Below are 23,509 nucleotides of genomic sequence, written 5' to 3'. Positions count from 1 at the left end.
GTGACGCTGAGAGAAAAGGCTTTGTAGATAATCCGGGGCAAGGCCATTCATGGTTTTAAACATTATTAAGGCTTTCTGTTTCTTTCTTCGAAAAAAAAAGCCTCTCCCAGTCGAGGGTGGATAGGAGGTGGTTTTAACTCGTATCAAAAGGTGATTTGGTAATAACTCTGGCTGCACGGTTCTGTAATTTTTGGAGCTGATTACTCAAGTAACCACTCAAACAGTTCCTAGACGGGGCTGCAATAATCGAAATGTGGCATAATTAAGGCGTTATAAATTTGAATTGCAGTTCCTTTCGATATAAAGGGGCGCACTCGTTTAAGGGCGCCTATAGCCGAAGAAACTTTTTTGCAAATCTCTATCTCGTCCCATTGAACAAATAAGAGAGCTTTAGCAAACCACGACGGCAACGAGAACGAGAACGTCGCCAAACGAAAGGTTTAATGAGCCGAATAATAGCTCTGCACGTGCGTTTTAAATCCAGGTACATTTCTTGGCCGTTCTCTGCGAAACAACAACGTGGAATGACCAAGTTTTGCGTATATTGGAGAACGTGAGCAATGACAGCTTCCTTTACGTATTAAGCTGGAGCTAGTTCCCAAACCAATAGATACACTGAATACCTCTGGATAATCGCGAGATTCTAGAGTAAAATATAAATTCATTTTGCACCAGGCGTTGTCCTCGGCGTCGCCGTCGTCATTGCTAAATCTCCCTTATAGTCTTTGCCTTGATCCAATTATCATTAACTCTGTTTTGGCAACATTTAAACTGAGCTTGTTAGCTTTCAGCCAACAACTAAGGCTATTTAATTCAGGGGCTAAAGCCAGCTTAAGCTCAGTTAACGTCGGGCCCGGACGGTCGGGTTACTAACTATTCTGTTATCAGCTTTGATCTCCAAAGTATTAGCCGACTTACCACTGTTACGCCAAGTTAGCTCGTTGATAACTTTCCATGTTTTGCGCGAATTACCTTTGTTGGCTTCCAGGTTGTCAGAAATAAAGCGTTTCTTTGCGAGCTTAATTGCGTTATTTGCCTGGTTTCTAGCACGCTTAAATTGATCCCATGTAGCCGAGTTATTGGAGGCGATTGCCTTCTTTTTAAGGAAATCTCGTTTTCTGATATGACACAATAATTCTCTGGTAATCCATGGAGGTAGCTTTTTACGAATTCTTTTCAATTTGAGTGGTGCGTGTGTATCAACGCAATCAAGAAACACTTCACTTCACTTCACTTCACTTATCAACCTAGTAAAATGGCCCAGCTCACAACGAGTCTCTCGTAGCTCAGTTGGTTAGAGCGCCCAACCGGTATTTCTGGGAGGCCATGGGTTCGATTCCCGTCGGGGACTCAGAATTGTTTTCTTTGTCCCTTGCTCATGTCATGTTGAATACTTCATCTTCATTATTTATTACCGAGCTTAAAATTTACCATCTTTATTATTTACTACAAACTTGATGAATTCGACATTGCTGATCTTAGCAGTATGCAGGACGCGTGTCACTTATCAACCTAGTAAAATGGCCCAGCTCACAACGAGTCTCTCGTAGCTCAGTTGGTTAGAGCGCCCAACCGGTATTTCAGGGAGGCCATGGGTTCGATTCCCGTCGGGGACTCAGAATTTTTTTCTTTGTCCCTTGCTCATGTCATGTTGAATACTTCATCTTCATTATTTATTACCGAGCTTAAAATTTACCATCTTTATTATTTACTACAAACTTGATGAATTCGACATTGCTGATCCTAGCAGTATGCAGGACGCGTGTCACTTATCAACCTAGTAAAATGGCCCAGCTCACAACGAGTCTCTCGTAGCTCAGTTGGTTAGAGCGCCCAACCGGTATTTCTGGGAGGCCATGGGTTCGATTCCCATTTTCCCCTTGCTCGTGTCATGTTGAATACTTCATCTTCATTAAGAAACATTTCTTTCCATACACGCCACATATCATTTGGATCAGAATACAAATCAACATTGGCCATGTGAATTGATTGAGATCACTTACGAATTTTTCTCTGTTAAAGTGTTCAAATTGTCGCGTTTCAATCACGCGAGGGCCGTTACGATAGTATTGAGACTTACGTGTCAAGAAAACAAGAGAATGATCACTTATGACACCATCTCCAGGGAGTTTGTTATACATAAATCGATTAACGATTTGAACCGGGGTAACACGTGTTGGTTCAGTGATTAACTGACTAAGACCAAACTTTTTGTCAAATAGGGAGAATTATGTGCATTTGCTTGAGGCAAAAGGCTCGTGTGTATACCGAGAAAATACAAGTGAGAAGTGGGATATTCCATAATCTTCACATGTAAAGATATCGATTTCGAAACGTTTTCTGACAATTTTGCCCTGTTTCAATGCTGAATGAGCCAAAGTAAATCGATAGTGAGTGGACACATCTTCGGATCTTCCTCGGCAATCTTCGGCAATCTTCGGATATTTTCGGAAAAGGTCGGAAAATGTTCGAAAACATTCGTACGACCTTCGGACAACATTTTGCAAATCTTCGGAAATCTTCGGAAAATGGTCGGAAATCTTCGGAAAATCGTCAAAAAACATTGTTGCTCGGAGATATGAAAATTATCTTCTCGTGTTCAAATCGATATCTCACGAGTGAGCGCATATCGATTTGAACACTCGAAGATAAATTTCATATCTCCGCGCAACCATGTAATATCCTCTATTTATTTTCCGCGTCAATTTTGGCTATAACTTTCTCAAATTCGCTAAAAAAGATTTGGGATACCAAGTACCGACCAGAAATGGTGTACTCCGTGGCTTACTGATTTCGACAAATAGACACTCCAAGTGATCATTATTTAGGTCATTACGTAATAGATAATTCAAATTAGTGCGTAAGTATGTAAATACACCATCTTCCATTCCTTCCGTTAACTTTACGATCATTTCTGACTATTTCAAAGCCAGGTATAACCTGCGATCAGGCGTTATTTTTCTCGCGGCGGAGGGGTCAGCGGAAAAATGAACGCCTGATACAATTACTTGTCGAGTCGTCTGTAAAAAGTCCAGAATCTGGACTTTTTTCTGATTGGTCAGAAAACAAAAGGCAACATAAGAACTCTATCCTGATTGGCTAATTGAGTTCAAGTCTAATTTCCGGTCCAAAAATATCGCGCATAGATGATTGATATCATGGCGGGTGTTGAGCGGAATAAAGTAGAAAGCGAGTTCTTCTAGCTTTTAGAAAATCTCTCAAGAGTTTTGTTAACAAAACACTTAAAGACGAACAAAGGGAGTGTATTCGACGAATAGTTTGTGAAAGAAAAGATGTTTTGGCGGTGCTTCCGACGGGATTCGGCAAGATGTGATCTATCACCTATGGTGTCGAAGAGTATTACATCACACCACCAAAGACGCCAGACGATCGTGCCAGTGACGAAAACTACGACCTTGAAATTTCTGACCTGAGCTTTACACAAAATTAGCCTTTGCAGAAAACAAATTTAAAAAACCATCCGATCAGCTCGTTCAAAAAGGGTAATTCAAACACATGTTTGTGAAAGTAGAAATATAATTTGAAGGCGCTAATGAGCGCTTATCTGATGGCATCGCCGACATTCTCGACGACGTTGACGGATACTTTAATTAGGGGGCGGCAGACGACTTGACAAGTAATTGTATCAGGCTTTCCTTTTTTTCTCCTTCCCTCCGCCGCGAAAAAAAGAAAGCCTGATCGCAGGTTAAGCCAGGTATATAAACTTCATCATCATGTACTGTAGAGTCTAATTTTGACTCGTTGATTTGCAAAATATCAACTTTTGAAGAGGACATAAAACTCTCTAAGTTCATCGATATGAGATATTAGTCTAATTTCAAGAGGTGAATATAAGAATGCGACATTCTGATTGGTCAAGAAGCTCTGGTTTATGACGTTATATTCACCTCGCTTGAAGGTGAATATAATATTTCAGGGCTTGGTTACTAAGCCACGCCAACTTTGCCATCCAGGCAAGTAAACATGGCGGCATTTGATAAATGAAATTTTCGTTCATTCGAAAGAAATCACGTCAAGTCCGGGGTATTCAAAACAGTTGGAATTTGAATCAAAGATCCCTTCGAGATATCGACTTTTTTGCATGAAGTTAGTATGAGTAGAAAGTTTATCCTGGGCATTGTTGTTCGAACATATCATGGAAGAATTCAAACGTCTGTCAGTTCAAGCATTTTTTTTATTTTCGCGGAGGAAATGCTGTATTTGTCAGTCGCGACGGCTGGGCGCTTTGCGACTCATATACTTTGGCTTGGTTAAAAATAAGTCCGCAATGCGTACATGTGTCTAGTAGGCAATTGAGCCTAGTGCATTATTGTATTTTGTAGGGTCAGGGCAGTGCATTAGGTAGGATTTCGTTGGCATAAAGTAGAGGTGTGGAGAAAGGGTTAAAATAACAGGCTTAAGAAAGAAATACGGGTAGAAGCAATAAGTATGTGCAACCTTACAACCTTAGTACAGTAATAAAATTGTCAAGACACGCGTGCAGGAGTGGTTGCGGATTCCCCTCAGCCTGTGGTGCATGATAAAAGTGCTTGACAACAACTTACAATAAGAAAAGTTGGCTGATCTTGTCAGGTTTTTGTCTTAGATTGCTCATAATAAATACCTGAAATTAAAACTGAATTACCATTCGGTCACACATACCAATTTATTGGCCAGATTTAGCCCTGATTTGCAGCTTAAAATGAGCACAAGGTAGAAAGATTGCCTAATTTTAATAAACAAAATTTGCAATGCAACAGTTGATGTCAATGTAGGGTGTAAGTTCACATAATTGTAAGAGGAGATGTGGCCAACAAATGTTGCAGATAAATTGGCCTTCACAAATGAACAAACTCATCATACTTTTTGACAGAAATATTGCTTTTATTATGTGCATTTGCCTTGGGCACCAACAATGTTAATTAAGCCAGGGGACTTTTGTTGTTATATTTTGCATTCATAATAAGTTTCAAATATAAACAAACAATTGAAACATTGGTATTTTATTGTACAGAATACCGTAAACACAGTTTTCACTCAGTTAACTAGTTCTAGTACAGCTTTGTCCGTATAAACACGCCACAGCTTTCGCAGACGTCGGCAAAGTTTCTATAAAGCAAATAGCTCACCAATAAGCTTGTGTTTACATGGAGCTTTTTCAATGCCTTAACAGGCTTTGAAATCCCCAAATGGGGCTTAATAATTATTCCCACGTGGGACTCAATCATCTGAATCATTACCTTCAAGGCCTTTATATTCCCCAAATGGAGCTTATGCTGCTCAATTTCTATTTTCCGAAACCAGGGTCCGAAGCAGTGGATCGGTGATTCTCAACAGCGCTGCGAAGTTTCTTTTGCTCGTGGCAAGTACGACAAACTGCTGCTTGAAAGCATCTTTGAAAGCCTTTCATTCTACCAGACTGACACGTTGTCCGAAAGCTGTGGCATATAAAATTAGAAAACAACTGGTTTCCTCACCGAAATAATCTCGAAATCCGCAATCCTTGAAAGCACATGGTTTCTACGACGATCGACGATATAAAGTTCGGAACATTTGTTCTTCAAATACAATTGGTCCCGAAAACTTTCGTTCAAAAAGTAAAATTCCCGACTTGACACGACTGCACGACAAAATATCGACGTGGTTACTTACCCGGGGTTTGTACTTCATGTAGTCAGTCATGTAAGTGAAACTTCACTGAAACTTTAGCAGCATTGCGTCATTTTTTGTCTTACATGAAGCCTAAAACCGACCTTGAACAGCTCTGCAATGTGTCTATACTAGACACAAAAATGGTAAACTTTGACGCTTGCCTTTAATCGAAATAGTTGTTTCCATTCGAGTTGGAAAGATTTCTACTCGGCTTAATGCAGGGTTCCCGATAAAGGTTATGCACGACAAAGTTACCTTTTGTCTCGTCACGCAATCTTAACCCCACATTGAGAAGTAAATTTTCGTTTGGATATTACCAAAAGCCGCTTCTCCTCGCGTTATTCTTTACCTTACGGCTAGACATGCCATTTCTAACGACTACATTTCCAGTAAAACAGTTGCTGTTTTTTTTTTCTAATGGCGATGCAAAAACTTCTGAACAGAAGCAAAAACTTTTAGTGTTTACTGCTTCCACCGGAAGTAATTTCACAACAGGCTACAAAAAAACTTGTAAAAATATCACTTCACACCTGCAATGTTGCAATTCTAAATTGTGCAACTCAGCAGAAATAATCAATTGTCACGAAATGAGTTCCTTTAGGTTAACTATTAGCAACATTTTAGTGTGTGAGACGCTTGTACCAGTACAAACTTGCGTTCTTAATCGTTTTAGGTTACATAGTAGCGTCGCTTTAGTCTGTGAAAGACTTATACGTTGCCTTCATGGGCTGAACCACTCACATTCTCGATTAGTTGTGTCATATCTGATTTGAAATACTCACGTTTAAAAATAATTGTTATATAACGTTTATACATGTGACAAGTCACGTTTTTTCACGAGACCGCAAGTGTTGACGCAATACTAATGAGAGACCCTTTCATCACCCACAGCGGAAAGTATTCCCTTGAGAAATTAAAACAGTCCCTTGAGAGTTAACAAGAATGTGGTTCCACATTTACCCCCACTTAACTGCTATTCTCCTTCATTTTGCTTGTAAACAAGCAAAAAAGTCGAAAAAATTGGCTACCAAGGCGTTTGAGGCGTTAGAATTGGTGCTAAGGACGGCGTTAGAATTGGTACTAAGGACGGTGGTTTTGGAGATCGCACGGGCCACAAGAAACTCAGTGGCAGGTCAATTGACCAAAAATTACTCAGTTCTCTTCACATCAGAGCTACTCGACTCATTTCAACGGAGGAGTTACACAATTGCTCAGAAGTCGGCAACAATTAAACAAAGGTACTAGATATCTGTCTTTTTCGTAGTGTGTTTTGTTTCGTTTTATTGCTTAAACTTAAGTGTAAATTCTGATTAACAATCGATGAATTTAACTTGTTTACAAGTATTCAAGCGAGCACTTGTGTTTGTTGGTTCCGTGTTTTAGTTCTTTATTTTATAGTTCTTGATGTTCACCTCTGAAAATTAGACTAAAACAATTATTTGCCTCAGGCTCAGTAAATCTCGACGAATATTCCCCTCGACTTCGTCTCGTCTCCGTGATTCACTTCGCCTTCGGCGAATAATTGTTAATAGACTGTTAATGCTGAGGGACGCAATAACTAAACCTCAACCAAAGATTGTGGGACAGTTGGACTTACCGCAGTCATTACCCTTGTGGGCATCAGCCGAGTCGGATTCCCAGACGGCAATAACCAAGTCTACACGTAAATGATTAATAAAATTACGAGCCAGACGCGAGGTTCCACTTTTGTTTTTAAACATGAAGACCACTGCGGTTATTAAGTGGCTAGTTGCTGAAATGTTTGAGTTGTCAACAAAACCCCAGTTCTTTTGCAAGCAATGTTCCTTAAGAACTTTGTTTAAGTTTGGTTTAAGGCTTGTTTTTGATTGGAGTACAGGCTGGGTTACTCTTCGCAGACCTGTGTTTAACACTAATCAGGCGAATTATGCTAGAAAAATGTCCCAAGGTAAAGGTAAAGTCTGTGTCTGAGCCAAGTGGCCCATACAGCCGGAGCTTATCCCGGTTTCCGTAGCATTAAGCGACTAGGAGTATTGCTACTCCCCCCTGGATTGGATGCTAGTCCATCGCAGGGTTACCCCCCAGCAGTAAATTCGCCGGTACCCATTTATACACCTGGGTGGAGAGAGGCACTGTGAGAGTAAAGTGTCTTGCCCAAGAACACAACGCAGCGCCTCGGCCAGGCCTCGAACCCGGGCCGTTGGACTCGGAGTTGAGCGCGCTAACCATTAGGCCACCGCGCCCCCCAAAACAATGTCCCAAAAACTGTCTTTATTAACTTGGAAAATTGGAAGGGAGAACATTTTTTGAGACATCAAAGATTTATCCAGGTTCAACATTACTTGGATTCATATGAAGGTTCGCATCAGAATGTTTCCAGCTAAGAGATAGGGAGTTAAAAACAGCAAGAACAAAAAAGAAGAGGAAACTTGGAATAAATTTAGAATAAAGCAGTCCCAAGTGTGGCTGTACGTTAAATCGTACCTCGTCTATATTAATGTTCTCCTTTGAACTGACTTCCATGAATTTTATTCCTTGCTCTGTCGCAAACTGCAAGAAAAACAAGAAATACGAGTTGTGTTACCTCAAACACAAATACAATATACTTTAGGCATATAAGAGATTCATTATTAACAGGAATGGATTCATGAAATGTTCCTCCAGGCATGTCCTTATACCTAAAAAGGGTCCTAGTTACATGATTACATTTACAGAATGCAAGTGGACAGGATAGCAATGCTTGGCCTCCTTTTAAAACTTGTCTTCATTGATATTCAGGCAAGCTTTGAAGTTTTAGAACCCAATAAACAATAATTGTTTTGTTTGTTTAATTATAAAAATGGAATGCATACAATATGCTAAAAACGCAATTAATTAATACACGGTACGTACTGGATCGCACTCTGTTAAAATAAATGTACCGTATTTACTCGAATAAGCGCCGCCCCCGAATAAGCGCCACATTTGGGACAAAAAAGTTAATAAGTGCCTCCCCCGAATAAGCGCCGCGGTCCCGATGCGGTGCTTATTCGAGGAATTTCGTATAACCAAGAAACCACTACAAACGAACTCTATAACAGCATTGGAGATTTCTCTTCCTGAAAAGCAATGTTCTTCAGTTCCAAATAACCTAGAAAGATCTGATGCTTTTTTATAGTTTGGCTCAAACAGTTTTTTAACCTAGGAGACCAAGCACTTCATTCTCTTCTTGCTTACAATTTTAATGACATTTTGTTGATGTGCCGGAAGAGAAAAATGGTACATGGTAATCAAAAGACGCTTCTGTTAGTTACTGTAAAATTTTCGTACAGATAGAATAGACAGTAGAAAAAAATCTTTGTGGCGTCCAATTTTTAAATAAGCGCCGCCCTCAAATAAACGCCGCATTGGAAGCGCGAAAAATTTAATAAGCGTCGCGGCGCTTATTCAAGTAAATACGTACCCATTCAAGTACATTTGAGAATGTTGTACCTGCAATGCTCTTTCTCTTGAGACTATTCTTTTGTTTTCTTTGTGGCACTTGTTTCCAATTAACATTATCACCACATGTGATGATGCATGCTGAATTTAAAGAAACACAACAGTGTTATCAGTAGTTAACAAAGAAGCTAACCCATTCTCTAAATTAACTTTAGCACGAGGGAATTATTATTATTATTTTTTATGCAGTAATAAAAAAATAGTTTCGCGAACCTCTTATAGTTTTGTTTCCCGTCTCACTTTTTTGGCTTGTATTTTTATATTTTTGTACCAAAATTGGAGTTGACATCGCTGCACTCAAATGAGTTGCTCACGTACACATCAAATTTAAAACTTTTCTGAGATAAATCGGTGGTCAACTTTTATCTTCTCTCGTGTGCACAGTTTGGTGAACTTCTAATGTACACTAAGTCATCTCTACGAGTTATTCAGTGTAAAAGGGAGCTTCATTAAGGCGAAGAAATTTCTTTGGAATTACTTCAAAAACTCTGAGTTTGTATTCACGGCTCGCGCTTGCGCTAGTCAGATGGCGTAAACATGATTTCAGAAAAAGATTAGTGTAAATAAAGTAAATTTTGGTCAAGCTAATATTTATGCTTTGTCGTTGCTCAGCTCTTCGGAAATCTTCCCTTAAATACACTTAATGGATTTATTTTATTTTCTGTCAGAAAATTTACGACTTAAAGTCGGAATAAACTCACGGCAATATGATAAGCTCACAGCAGAACATGACGGCAAGGGATAAGAAAATCAACTTTAATATGACCAAAGAAAATCAGCTCACAGCAACAAATAATCGACCCACGGCAAAATAAAATAAACTCCAAGTACTTGAAAAAAAAATTCAACTCATGAAAGCTTACATGTACTACAGAAGCGACTTAATGAAGGCGAAAGCGGCAAAGTATTCACGAAAAGATTTAAAGCTAGCCGATACAGAACTTCTCGAAACTGCGTCCAGAAAGTAAAACATATTTATTTTTTGTCATAAAACTAGGCTTAGCAATTCAGTAACCGCGATCACGCCGCGAAAAAAAGAACGCCTGATCGCAGGTTAGCAATTCAGAAGAGTTTTTACCTCACATTTGCGTCTTGTCCTTTACTTCAGCGGAGTTGATTAATAGTTAGCTTAGCTTTGTTTCAATCAATCATTTTGTATTCTTGATGATGACAGCCGCAGATAATCTCGGCGGTAAACAAGTAAACTGGACTTGCACAAGGAATATATCTTTCAACAACGCAATTATTTCGGGTCTCGTCGTAGACCTTTTTTGTCTGTCAAAATTTCACAGAATATAGACGACTCTTGAAGACGTTGTGGGCGGAAAATTTCAGGAAGAAATTTCTGCCTCGCTTGTTTTACTTGCGTTTCATTCAACTGGCACAGTGAACACTGGCGCAACAAATTTTGCTACCATTTCATAGACCCTTTCATACTATCACTTCGTTTATATCAAACTGAAACGTCCACCTCATCCAGTCGATAGAAAATGCGTTATCTGCTCCTTTTAGAGTTACGGAAAGTGCGACCAGAGACCAATAAAATTCAAATTTAACTGTTCAGCTGTCGAACGAGAGCGACATATTTTTTTCGCGTTGACATCAAATTTACTCACTGGGGTTCAAGACACTCACTTATGATGAAATAAAATAGAGCAGTTCGATAAGCAATCTCTCAGGTGTTTTGCTCTGAAGTGTCCCTGAGCAGCTTTGCTCGGTGTCTGTATTTTGACTTGCCCTTCGGTTTATATGCAGTTTGTGATTTCCTTGCTTCCCTTCAGACCGCACGGGTAACCTCGTCGCGAGGCCTAATCCGTGCATACGTACGCTGGCGACCACCAAAATTTATCGGCTTGATGGGTTTAGCAATTTCTCTTATGGTATGGATGCTCCGCTCACGCGCGGGAGCTCTGCTAAAAGAATTAAATTATAAATAAAACAATTATTTTCAATTTATACATTATTGTATTCTGTATGTCCTACAAGAAAGATTTCACAAATCTCTATACAGTAAATCTAAAAACTTTCAGTTATCATAAATCATTATCATAAAGTCAGCACAAATTGACTTGCCTCTTTAATATTTCTGATCCAGTTTTTCATGTTCTCAAAGGATTTATCATTTGTAATTTTATACACAAGCATGATTCCCTAGTAAAAAAGGACAAACAAAATCAACATTCTTGAAACAATCATTAATTTTAAAGTATTTTAAGTTCAAATTTCCCTTACCATGGCACCACGGTAGTAAGCAGTGGTGATAGTATGGAACCTCTCCTGGCCAGCTGTGTCCCTATTACACAAATTAACCAGTACATCTTAAATAAACTAAACTCCCAACATAATAGAAAAGCTAAAATCTATGTCGAACTTGTTATTACTGGTGCATATACTTGAACATTTTTCAGTTTACAATTAAGTTTGTTATCGTAGTGACTAAACTGCAAAAGCAGCACCTGAGAAAACAAGTTTGAAGTTGGAGACAGGACAATGAAAAATATGATGACGTAAGTAATGACATAGGAAACACTTGTATTTACGGACTTTCTTTAGTCACATGGATCACATAATCACATGGGTATCCCCTTCTTATCCTACCTTATCCCTCGTGATCCCTTACGATTATAATTAATTTGACAAATCGAATTTTAAACCAATATTTTTCCTGCCTTGCATTCAAAATATCCTATACATCTCTCTCCGTTTTTGCAACGTTCCCAAACTTTTCCACATGCTTCCATTTTGAGGTCAAAGAGCACAGCCTCTTGCTGGTAAACAAGGAGTTTTGAGTATTTAAATTTTCCCGCCAAACTTCAGGCTGAGCTCTTTGACGTCATAAAAAACGTTACCAGCTCCAAGATAGTGGTGTTCAGTTGTCGAGTTTTGGGCTACTTCAGAGAAAAATTTCTAGAGTTTCAGCACAGGTTGGAGGCTGAAATGTTGGTGAATAACATACCTTTGTATAAACTTTTTATTGGCGTAAAGAAAATAAATGGCCATTTTGGAGGGAGCTTCTCCTTTAATATAATCATGTAAATATTCTCACTAACCATATTTGAAGCTTTATCTTCTTTCCATCCAACTCTATTGTCTTTATTTTAAAATCAATGCCTGAAAACAACAAAACATCTTATAAGTGCTAAACTAGATTTATGATAAATATTCTATTGTCAGTATTAATTTGTTACACACAAAAAAATTGTCGAACACAGCTGGATTAAGAATAATTTGCTTGACATGTATAACTTAATTTATCTTTTAAAACTACCGTTAAAGTATGTAATTTTTTTGTTATATTAAGAATCAAATTGACTGGCATATAATCTTATTTTTATCATGCATTCCTTGGCTTAAGTTCATGTTCACTTGAAATATAACAATGAAACTAACTGTTTCTGACAAAATGTGCACAAACAGCCAACATTAGCAAAACTGTAATGTCAGAGGGTTAAGCAGTGCAATGTTGCCCACTATTGTACATGAACAAAGCATTAACTGAAGGTACATGGTATCAGATGTTGTTGTAAGATTCTGAGCATGCCAGTTTTTTTACACTTTTGTTTTGTTCTTAACCGATCAGAATTAATGCCTGCTTAATAAATTTCTCACCCTTTCAAAAGCAAAATCCAAAAAGGACTTATAGACACTTTGCTTGGATTTTATTCATAGAAATTGTAATTGTAGTTATTATTACATCTTAAATTACTTTTTAAATCATTATTTATTTTAATGGCATACATGCCTGTGAATTAAGTAAACTGCATGTACATCCTGGGAGGAGTTTGGGTGGGTATGTGCTGCCTGTGTCTCCAATTTTTTTAGCACCCCATTTTAAATGTTGATTATTTGAAACTTCAGTGTGTTCGAAATATCATACCCCATTCTAGATATTGTCTCTAAAATGGATATCCCGTTCTAGTTCGAGAACCCAAAATCACGATCCCGTTGGGCGGCACATACCTGTATAGGCATTAAGGGGAAATACACCCCCCCCCCCCCGCACCCCCCGCCTGTACATGTAGCTTATTAGTACATGACCACTTTAAATAAAGTTATGTCTTATAGTTATGTCTCATGTCTCGATTATGTCTAAACATTAAATTACAAATTTTATATTCATCATGTCCGTTTCAGTTTTAGGGAGCTTTTTTTAGTTGATAGGACAATCATTATCCATGCTTGATTTATAATAAATAAATGATAATAAATAGGAAACTGCAATGGCATATGGTGACTCTAAATTATTCCACTGTTTCCACTAACCGTAACTCAGTCAAATGCTGGTTTTTGTGGAGGGGGGAAAAGGGAACCCTCGAAGAACCCTAGGAACAAGAACGAGAACCAACAACAAACTCTACCCACATATGAGACTGCATCTGCATGGGTCTGGGATTCAAACTCAGGCCATATTAGTATGTGCCATCCCTGCTTCACATAACATAATTAAGTCCTTTAAATGAACTGTCCCTTGGGAAACAGTGAATTACCGGTATGTTTCACGAAAATCTCAATGTTTCTGGTGAGAAATTGAGGGAACATGCAAGTTGAGCAAAAATTCAACTTTTTTGATATAACTCTTTGTTTAAATCACAGTTTTTCCATTTTTTTTAAGCAAAATTGCAGAATTAGAACATTTTCAAATTCCATCATCGTTTTGGGATTACGTTTGTACATATCAATTTGCATTCTGACTTCCAAGATGACAAATCTGAGATGACAAGTTTAATGGCATCATGAATATGATGTCAACATCAATTAACCAACAAATAAAATTATAACAGTCTCATATTAAGTACAGCAGGGCTGCTCACTTAATGCAAAATACTTTTGAGCCCCTTTCGCCGTGTCTTATTAGAAGGAAACTCTATGTTGGCATGTTATATATTAATGACATCAATCCCCCCCCCCTGCCCTGTACAGTCATGGAGCAAATTTAAGGAGCACAAATGGCGTGAAGCATGTAATTATAAAGTGGCATTTAAAGTGTCTAAGCAGCAAAATATTTATATGAATAATGAATGACAATTTGTAAAATAAATGTGAAAGTACTGGGAAAAATGACCATTGTGCAAAATAAGCTCACCCAAGCTGGGTTATTAAGGGTAAGACACTGGCCTTTAATCCTTTGGGATTAAACTTTACTATTAGCTCAGGAGTAAATTATAGTGTGTATTGCACCAGGGGGGGACTCAAAGTATACATGACGGGGGGGGGGTGGGAGGGGCTTCATATTGCAAACCCAAAAAAATACACAAGCCTGAAATTTTAGACCCCCAAAAAATACCTGGCATCAAAATTTCCAACCCCAAAAAAATGCAAGACTTAAATACCTCAATACTGTTAAGCAGAACTTTCCAATGCATGATCGGAGATAAGACCCAAAATTTAACGCACATTTTTTTAAGACCTAAAAAATAGGTGACAGATCCCTTGACCCAAAAAAATACCGAGCGTGTTGATTTTCAACCCAAAAAAATAAGTTGGTACCCCCCGTCATGTATAATTCAAGTACCCCCCCCCCCCCCCCTTGTGTATTGCTCCATTTCCGGTACAAGTTTCTTCACTCGAGTAGTAGAAGAAATTGTAGGAGACAGGGATTTTTGTTCCTTTGACATTCTTAATATTATTGCAAGAATTAAAACGGGGCACCTTATTTGCATATCACTGAATAAGAATAGCATCTATTGTATTGAGTATTGTCACATTAAAATACGGTAGACCAAAGTGAAAGTGGTCCTGAATTCTGTAATCATTAAACCAACCTATTGTGGAGACAAATTCTGCGTTAAAAGCGTCGTCGGCAAATCTAAACAGGATTTCCGTTTTGCCAGTTCCTGAATCACCAATTAGCAATAATTTGAAGAGATAGTCGTATGTCTTGCGCAAGGAATTGGCCATTCCAGATACAGTCAACTCTCGCCTTGCGGACACCCCGCTATTACGGACACTCGCTATTACGGACAAAATTCAGATCCCCGGCTATACAGGTTTGACTGGAAATGACTCCCGCTATTACGGACTCTCGCTAATACGGACACTTAACGAAGTCCCGAGCGTGTCCGCTATAACGAGAGTTGACTGTATAATGGCGGTTTCTGATATCCGATTCTTCAGTAAGGAACGTCCCCTCCGTCCCAATTGCTCGTTTGGCTCGCTTCGTTCGCCCGCTCGGCTCGCTTCGATTCGCTCACAGATTACTTTTCTCGCCCTGCTGCACTTGGGAGCCTGTTCAAAGGCAACCGCCGGCAATAATTGAGAGAATGCCTCAACCCTTTCGCGACCATTCGGGAAACTCCCCTTTCGAGGGGTATAGTAGTACCTGGTGTAAAATCAATAATATATAAATTTAGGCAAGCCTAAAAGCGGAGCTCCCCAGTTAATTATTTTGCACTTTATTGAACTCTGAATTCTGGCCATTGTAAAACTTTAAGGCTAAGAATTTTATATTCGTTTTATTTTTTTAATAAATAATAATTAATATTTTTCCTTATTTCTTTTTTACCGTGTCCGGGGTGGGGGGGGGGGGGTTCTCCCTAAAATTTACTATGGGGGTGTGCCGTTGAGTTGCTGAGACTCTGGACCTGTTCCAGAGACAAAAGGGTCAATTTGCGACCCTGTTCCAGACAAACACTGCAAAGTAGGTACCCTGTTCCAGCAATATCCACAATGGAAATATATGAAGATAGATATAAAAACACTACCGTACATCACAAAGCTCTCACTTGACTTTCGTCTGTGGCTTGGAGATAAAGCGATGAAAGGAGCGGAGTTTCATAGCTATATACTTGATAGTGTTTAATCAGGATTCTGGGAAAACAATCAACCCTGTTCTAGAGTCAAAAGGGTGATTTGTATACCCTGTTTCAGAGTCAGAGAGACAAAAAGCATACCATGTTGAGCGGCACATACCCGTATAGCTCTTATATGGGAGTACCATCCCCCCCCCTCCGGGTAACGTGTACAGCAACACCAAATAAGAGAACAAACAAAATCAATCAAAATGTTATAATTCCACCGAAAGCATTATCATAAAGAAGTCTGGATGGGAAATTATGTTGCAAAACGGGCAATTATGTTACCTTCATGTAGAAAAAAAGGAGGGAGGAGTAGGGCTGCATGTCGGGGTAGATAGGCATATCACATGGCAAATAAGGCATTTTTGTTGTTGCTTTACCAGCTTTAAAAGAAAGAAAAAATCACTTTCCATTTAGAGTATAAAGGAAATAACAAACATCTACATTTATAATAAGGTTGATTTTAATTTTTTTCATTCACTCATTTATTCATTTTCATTTTCACTATTTGCCGATATTTTAATTTTGAATGGAAATGGCAGAGGTTATAGCTAATGGTTTACAGCATGTTGCCCAAACCAAGCTAACTCCAAGCAAACCAGAGTGAAAGCTAACCACAAGCAAACTAGAGTGAAAGCTAACCGCAAGCAAACCAGATGAATAAAGCTAACTGCGAGCAAACAGGGGTGAACCTAACTCCGGAAACAAAGAAGTGACATTCTGTCATTCCACCGAACAGGGTCACCCCATCCCCAACCCCCCCCCCCCCAAAAAAAAAAAAAAAAAAGAAAAGAAGAAGATAGCACCTTGTTCACTTTTACATGTCTTTTGACTCCCCTTCCTCTTAAGGGGTTTCACTTCACTTACAGAAAAAAAGCAAAAATTCTGGGAAGCTAGAATATTGTTTGTGAGTCTCAAACTCAGTTTTGCTATTTGATTACCCAGAAAAAAAAAATAGAATCATGTCTGCTTGTGTATAAAACTATGCAAGAAAAAATATAACATCAATACTTTGACTACTCTTTTAAAAATTTGTTTGTATTATTGTCCACATCTTTATGGAGTCATGTTGCCCATTTGTCATGGAGTTCACAAAGTAAGCAAGTGAGTCACAATTTGGTTGCTACATGGTACCTTATGGATACTGCAAATTTTATCTGGCTTTAGAATATTTCACTTATTTTAAAAATATAGCTGTTCTTATAAATTGTACACAGCATACAATACATAAGAATGAAATTGGTAATGCATATTGCTTGCAATAACGGTTTTAAACTCACCTATACTTTAGAATTACAGTACCACCAGTTTCAGCATAACTAATCCAAATTCAAATAATTACATTGCTTTGTAACTCCACTGCCTCCCCCAAAGTCAACCAAAGATCTTATCATATAATTAGACAACTACATGTAAGTCCTGTGTAGTTGAGGGCTCAAAACATTTGGACACTTGCAGGTCATGTTAACTGGCCAAACAGATTTTAGCTTGGTCATATGTGGTTTCTTACCAGTCAAAACATTGAAAATAGCAATTTTAAACTACCACCATTTCTGCTGTTACTGTTTTCGCTGCATATTTTTGAAAAGATCACTTCATAATTCCCTTGTTACATCTAACAAGATGTGAAAGTGACAGGTCAATCAAGAAGTCGTTTTCTGAAGTACACTGTAAATAGGTTAACATTTAAAATCTAAATTTTGCTTATTTGCAGCTTTTCTTGATTTTAATTTACATGTAATTTACTAGTCTCTTAAAAATAGCATCATGACGACACCCAAACATCGAGCTGGATTTCTATTTATGTCCTTGTCCTTGTCTGTTTTTGTGTCTGTGGCACTGCAAACTCTGCAACTCATGTTAACCCTGAAAAAAGTCAAATGCCACAGATTAAATTAAAATTGATTAATTGTCATCAATATCAATAATTTATAAAACAAAACACTTAACTTGAGCTTGTTTAACTGAAGCCAAACCACTGGATGCAAAAGGATCCATTAGATATTTAACATAGATGGATCAGCACAGACTATTTTTTTTACTGATAACTGCAAAGTCAACTAAATATTTTAATAAACTCAAAGCATCACTGCAAACCCTAACACCCCCTCTTACCGGTAATTAAAAGGTTTGGCCTTTAATCAACCCCCCTCCCCCTCTCCCTCCCGCTAGCCCTTTTGGAGCTTCCATTGACCTTACATGGGATGGATCTGAATATTTGGGTTTTCCTTGGTATAAGAACCTGTGAAAAATGTCTGTTTTGAAGCTATTGTTTTCCTGCTCCATGTTGTTTTGAGGCTCTTTGATGCCTTGTTTCACTGGTTCATACACTGAGGATGAGATGGCCATGGATTTCTGCCATAACCACACATTGGAATTTGTGAGGAGTTTGTGAGGGGAGGTGGCATTCAAACCATTTATCCTTCCACAGCGAGGATAGGTATAGATATTTTCTGGTACAAGATCTAGGCATTTCATGAAAACATACTTTTAGTGAAATATTAATTATTTAAATTGTCTACTAATACATTGTAGTTGTTTTGAATGTCATTGAAGAGAGACAAACTAACTCCCGAGTTAGGATTTCGAGTTAGGATTTCGAGTTGGATTTTTGAGTTGGATTTTCGAGTTGGATTTTTGAGTTAGGATTACAAGTTGGATTTTCGAGTTGGATTTTCGAGTTGGATTTTTGAGTTAGGATTACGAGTTGGATTTTCGAGTTGGATTTCGAGTAAGGATTTTGAGTTGGATTTCGAGTTGGATTTTCGAGTTGGATTTTCGAGTTAGGATTTCGAGTTGGATTTTCGAGTTAGGATTTCGAGTTGGATTTTTTTTGACAAAGCAAAACCCATTACAATTATTGAAAGCTAACCATAAACAGGCTAACTGGAGTGCATAGTAGGCTAACCAAAGTGAATAGTAGGCTAACAGGAGTGTGTAGTAGGCTAACCGGAGTGCATAGTAAGCTAACTGGCGTGTATAGTAGGCTAACCGGAGTGCTTAGTACGGTAAGCAACTTGAAAATCCAACTCGAAATCCTAACTCTAAATCTAACTCGAAATCCAACTCCAAAATCCAACTCGAAAATCCAACTCGAAATCCTAACTTGAAATCCAACTCGAAATCTTAACTCGAAATCCAACTGGAAAATCGAACTCGTAAATCCAACTGAAAATCCTAACTCGAAATCCAACTCGAAATCCTAACTCGGTGAATAGGCAACCTCCATTGAGGAGTTGAATAATGAATGCAAATATTTCACAAAGTAAGAAGATCAGCAGCAACCAAATGCAGATTAAAGCAGCTGGGTAAAAAAAGAACGAAACTGAATAAAAACATATTTCAATTTATAACTAATATAAACTAGATACCTGATTTACTTTGCTGTTGTCCACTTTGCACAGAGCATTCTATACCAAGTTCAACAAAACTTGACTGTAGCCAGTAGGTATTCTTCATTCATTGCGGCTTAATGGCAGAATATAACACTACCTAAAAGAAGGATTGACATAATAATCTATTAAAAACCACCACACTAGCTCTAATTAATGGCCCTGTTTATAAAAAGAATTTATAAAAAATTCTGTCTTATTTAATGGATCTCATCAAATATAATAATATTAGCCTCTTTCGTTTATACACTCAGTGTAGTGACCCTTCCTTCCTACAATGGGATATTTAGCTTTTCTTCTTGGAGATTTCTTGTTAACTTACTTGTATAGAAAAAACATTGCCATTGCAAAGATACACATTCAACACTGTCATAGTGATAGTCAATGTAAGTTTGCATACACAGCTGCATACAGTGTCTAAAATGGCATGAATTACAAGTAGAGCGAACAATTGTGTTTTGTAAAATTACTAAAAATAATTAACTAAGATAGTTTTATGTGGAAATAAACTGAGTTTTTTTTTTGTTTCTGCTAAGGTGTGGTAAAAACGTGTCAACGCAAGAAATTCGCAACGTAACGATCTCTTAGCGTATTCGTCCACGACCCTAAAATAGTTCGTTCAAACGAATTCCAACAGCGAGTTAATAAGAATAAATAGATGAATTAAAAAAACTAAAACACTAAGTTTAGCTGGGAGTTTAAATAAAAACATTAAGTCATTAACAGCTCATGAATTAATCGGAGGCGAAGCGGCCGCAGTTTTTCGTATTATTATCCAACCGCGTAGTACATGTGTAAGCATATAATTACAGATTTTCACAAAAAACATGGACTTAGTGTATTCAGTAAAGTCAAAGTTTGTTACCTCATATTTGAAGTCGGAGAATGCTTGTCAATTCACAGCAATTCAGCAGGACAAAGCTTTCAACCAGCTCATGAATTAATCGGAGGCGAAGCGGCCGCAGTTTTTCGTATTATTATCCAACCGCGTAGTACATGTGTAAGCTATAAATTATAACTTACTCCAGCACCACCGACCTTTGAATTATCTGCGAAGGTCTATTTCAGCCTTTTCCATCCGTGTAGCTATTGACACTTCTTTTTTCCTTCACTTCAGTTAATTGCGTTTAGCTCAATTACTAGAGCTGGTCAGCCGCCGAAACGGTAGAAACTCGCTCGCTCTCCACCTGTGCCATTTTTTCGGATCTCCCCGTAAGCCCTTATCGTTTGCCATAACTTCCATGATGTGTAAAGCCTTTAGACGGGGTAGACCGAGAAATATTTACGGAGACATTTCTTTTTCCTGCTCGGTTTCTCCTTGTGCTTCGTTCAGCTTTCAAACTGACCGGGTTGTTCACTTTGTCCTTCATGTAAATCTAAATGGACTGACCATGGAAAAGTACTTGCGCCCGCGGACCAATAGCAATGCTATCACTTGGTCAGCGGTCAACTTAAAAAAAACACGCGACCTTGACTAGTTCTAAACCTGAGCCCACGATATGGTCATGTGATACTGGTCAGCGGATACGTTGTTTTGACAGCTGTCAATTGACCATAAAATGGATGTCCAATATCAAAGATCTTAGTCGATTACCTCACTCATTTCTGGTTAACGAAGGAGGCAGAAGATTGTCTCCCCTCCCCCCTCTGCTTGGGTTGCCTTGGGACTCCCCTCCCCCTCCCCGAGAGTCTGTACGCGCGCGCGGTCGGCCGGCGTACGCACCAAATTTTTTCGGCCTCCTGGGTTTACAAAAATTCTCTCGTACCCGCATTACCCATGGTGCTCCGCTCCGCGCGCTGGCGCGCGCTGAAGAGCTCCGCTATAATGTCCCAAGTTTGGCAGGAAAACAATGTACTTCGAGTAAGACCACATATAATGTCCCGAGAATGATTGTTGACGATATATGATAAATCGTCCCAGTCGTCTCTTATGCGAAAATTGCAAGACGCGAAGGATGATGGGGAGGAGGAAAGGCGAGATTTCTTTTGGTAAATTGAAGCGGTATACTACCGTCTGGAAACCTTCGGTACACATTCCTAGCTTAATTTCTTTTTAACTCATGTACATCGGCTTTTTCTTTGCTTCCCATTTTTAGCATTTTATAGATTTTTAGCTTTGTAATTAGCCCCCCCCCCCGGGTACTCCCTTATAAGGGCTTAACGGGGACGTGCGGCCCAATAGAATATGGTTTTCAGGTTTTTTGTCTTGAACGGGGTGTATGTTGTTATCTTTACCTGGACCAAGGTCAAACAGGATTGGCTTATATGCCTGCAGAGGTGTAAATTTATACAAACTTAGCCACAAGCCGAATTATCACAAATTCTTCCGTATTGCTGACTTACGTTGATTTAGGCATTGATACTTAGCTTAATTCACAATTACAACAAAGCCAGTGAGGTACTTGTTTATTTCTTAGACAGGGTATCAAAAATTGGCATTAAGTCTTAAACAGGGTAGGAAAATGGTTCGTGTCTTAAACAGGGTCAGGGTTTGAAAGGCTGGGCCACACCTCCCTACCCGAGATTATGTCGAGTACCCACTCCCCCTGGGTAATTAGATGTAGTAATATAAATTAATAAGTTGTAATTTAAGTATTGTAATTAAGAAGATTTTTAGTTTTGTAACTAGATAAATTTGAGGTAGGGTCGTACGGGTAGATTTTGAGAAAAAAAGCCGTTTAAACAACTAGTGCCAGTCCCTTCATAAGCACTCGGCCGTTCATTTAAGCTGTTTATTAGCATTTTTTTTTTCCAAATATCGCATTAGATGGTTTTAGGATGTAACAAACAGTGATAACAGAAAGACAAAACTTTTCTGGAGATTGTACAAGAGAGTTTAAAGTTGGACTGATTTCCCCTCTCAAAACTGTATTAAGTCATCTCAATAAAAGAATATTATGCACCGCACATGGTTTCGTTCGTTTCCTGTGTTGCTTTTCTTCCAGGTTCATGCATAGTCGATGGACACGAAAGCACTGTTGTCGTATGCTGAGCTGTCTTGTGCACGAGCAGATCCCAGATATGCTAATTTTCTCCGTTTATAATAATAATTGACAAGGGTGGCAACTCTTTCCACAGGTAACCAAAGCGAATAGGACAGTTTGTATCCCATGGATGTACTATAAGAGCTTGAATGGATTTAAAATAGAGTTGAGAAAAATATCTCTTACTACCATTGAAAAGCTATAATCACAGGGAGACCACAGTAGTTGAGGAATTGAATAGATTAATAAAAGGATATTACTCATGTAGTTCCGTTCGTTTTCTGTGTTGTTTTTCTTTATGCGCAGACGATAGACACGACAGCACTATTGTCGTATGATGAGCTGTCGTGTGCGCGAGCGGATCTCAGATATGCTTATTTTCTCCCTTTATAACGGACCCACGTGAGTAATGTTCTCTAATTAATTTACTTAATTCATCAACTGTTGTGGTCTCCCTGTGCTATAATTAAAACCTCACCTGGTGTCACTTTTTTGTCTTTCTAGTGCCATACGCGCGATTTTCAACGGTCTGTCACGAACTTTTCAATGGTAGTAAGAGATATTTTTCTCAACTTTATTTCAAATCCATACAAACTCTCATTTGAACGCTCTACGTGAAATCACTTTGAACTCTCTTCTTCCTCGCCTTTTTGCGACCAAAATCGACACAAACGAAAGCTGGATAATTTTTGAATTGAAAAGCACTGCGGTGAAATGGACCCCCTGTTTAAATATTATTATTATTTTTATTATTATTATTATTATTATTATTATTATTATTATTATTATTATTATTATTATTATTATTATTATTATTATTATTATTATTATGTTTTTTACGTAATGTTTGCTTAAAGTCCTTAGCGCCGAGACCAAACCATGGTCCTGGGCCACTAAAGGGTAGCCAGTTTTTAGCTCGACAACACCCTCCTCAAAATATGCGCTGTACCCAGCAAGGTTATCTTCTGTAGTTTACTGATGCTTATTTGGCCGGGGATTCTTCCAAGATAACTCTCTAGTCCCTTTTTGATAGCTCCAAGTGCTCCAATGATAACTGGTATCGTTTCTGTTCTCATGCCCCACATTCGGCTTGTTTCGATTTCCAAGTCCTTATATTTGGATAGTTTTTCAGTGACTTTCACGAATGTGTTTCTGTCTGATGGTACTGCCATGTCAATAAATTTATAGGTTTTCGTTTTGTGGTCTTTAATCACTATAATTATCTGGT

The 23,509-nt window shown here is 38.4% G+C and overlaps 1 protein-coding gene and 1 long non-coding RNA gene across 2 annotated transcripts in view; both read right to left on the bottom strand.

Moving 5' to 3' along the window:
* Window positions 1-15,019, bottom strand: part of LOC144644773 (uncharacterized) — a 29,247-nt gene extending 14,228 nt beyond the window's left edge. The window contains exons 1-5 of the mRNA XM_078504299.1: window positions 14,874-15,019; window positions 12,162-12,222; window positions 11,344-11,404; window positions 9,103-9,192; window positions 8,116-8,181 (exon numbers count right to left, since the gene is read on the bottom strand). Coding sequence (XP_078360425.1) covers window positions 8,116-8,181; window positions 9,103-9,192; window positions 11,344-11,404; window positions 12,162-12,222; window positions 14,874-15,009 — 414 coding nt within the window. The 5' untranslated portion in view covers window positions 15,010-15,019. The remainder of the gene's footprint in view (window positions 1-8,115; window positions 8,182-9,102; window positions 9,193-11,343; window positions 11,405-12,161; window positions 12,223-14,873) is intronic.
* Window positions 15,020-16,350: 1,331 nt separating this feature from the next.
* LOC144644843 (uncharacterized) lies at window positions 16,351-20,749 on the bottom strand. Its single transcript, XR_013569199.1, has 3 exons — window positions 20,163-20,749; window positions 19,277-19,397; window positions 16,351-17,771 (listed from the first exon to the last, which is right to left on the bottom strand). It is a non-coding gene; the product is annotated as an uncharacterized LOC144644843 (long non-coding RNA).
* Between the last annotated feature and the right edge of the window lie 2,760 nt (window positions 20,750-23,509).

This window comes from Oculina patagonica, chromosome 2 (genome assembly GCF_052425735.1).
Source record: "Oculina patagonica isolate OP01 chromosome 2, crgOcupat, whole genome shotgun sequence".
In the NCBI taxonomy this organism is placed as follows: domain Eukaryota; kingdom Metazoa; phylum Cnidaria; class Anthozoa; order Scleractinia; family Oculinidae; genus Oculina; species Oculina patagonica.
This window is presented reverse-complemented; position numbering and strand designations above follow the sequence as displayed.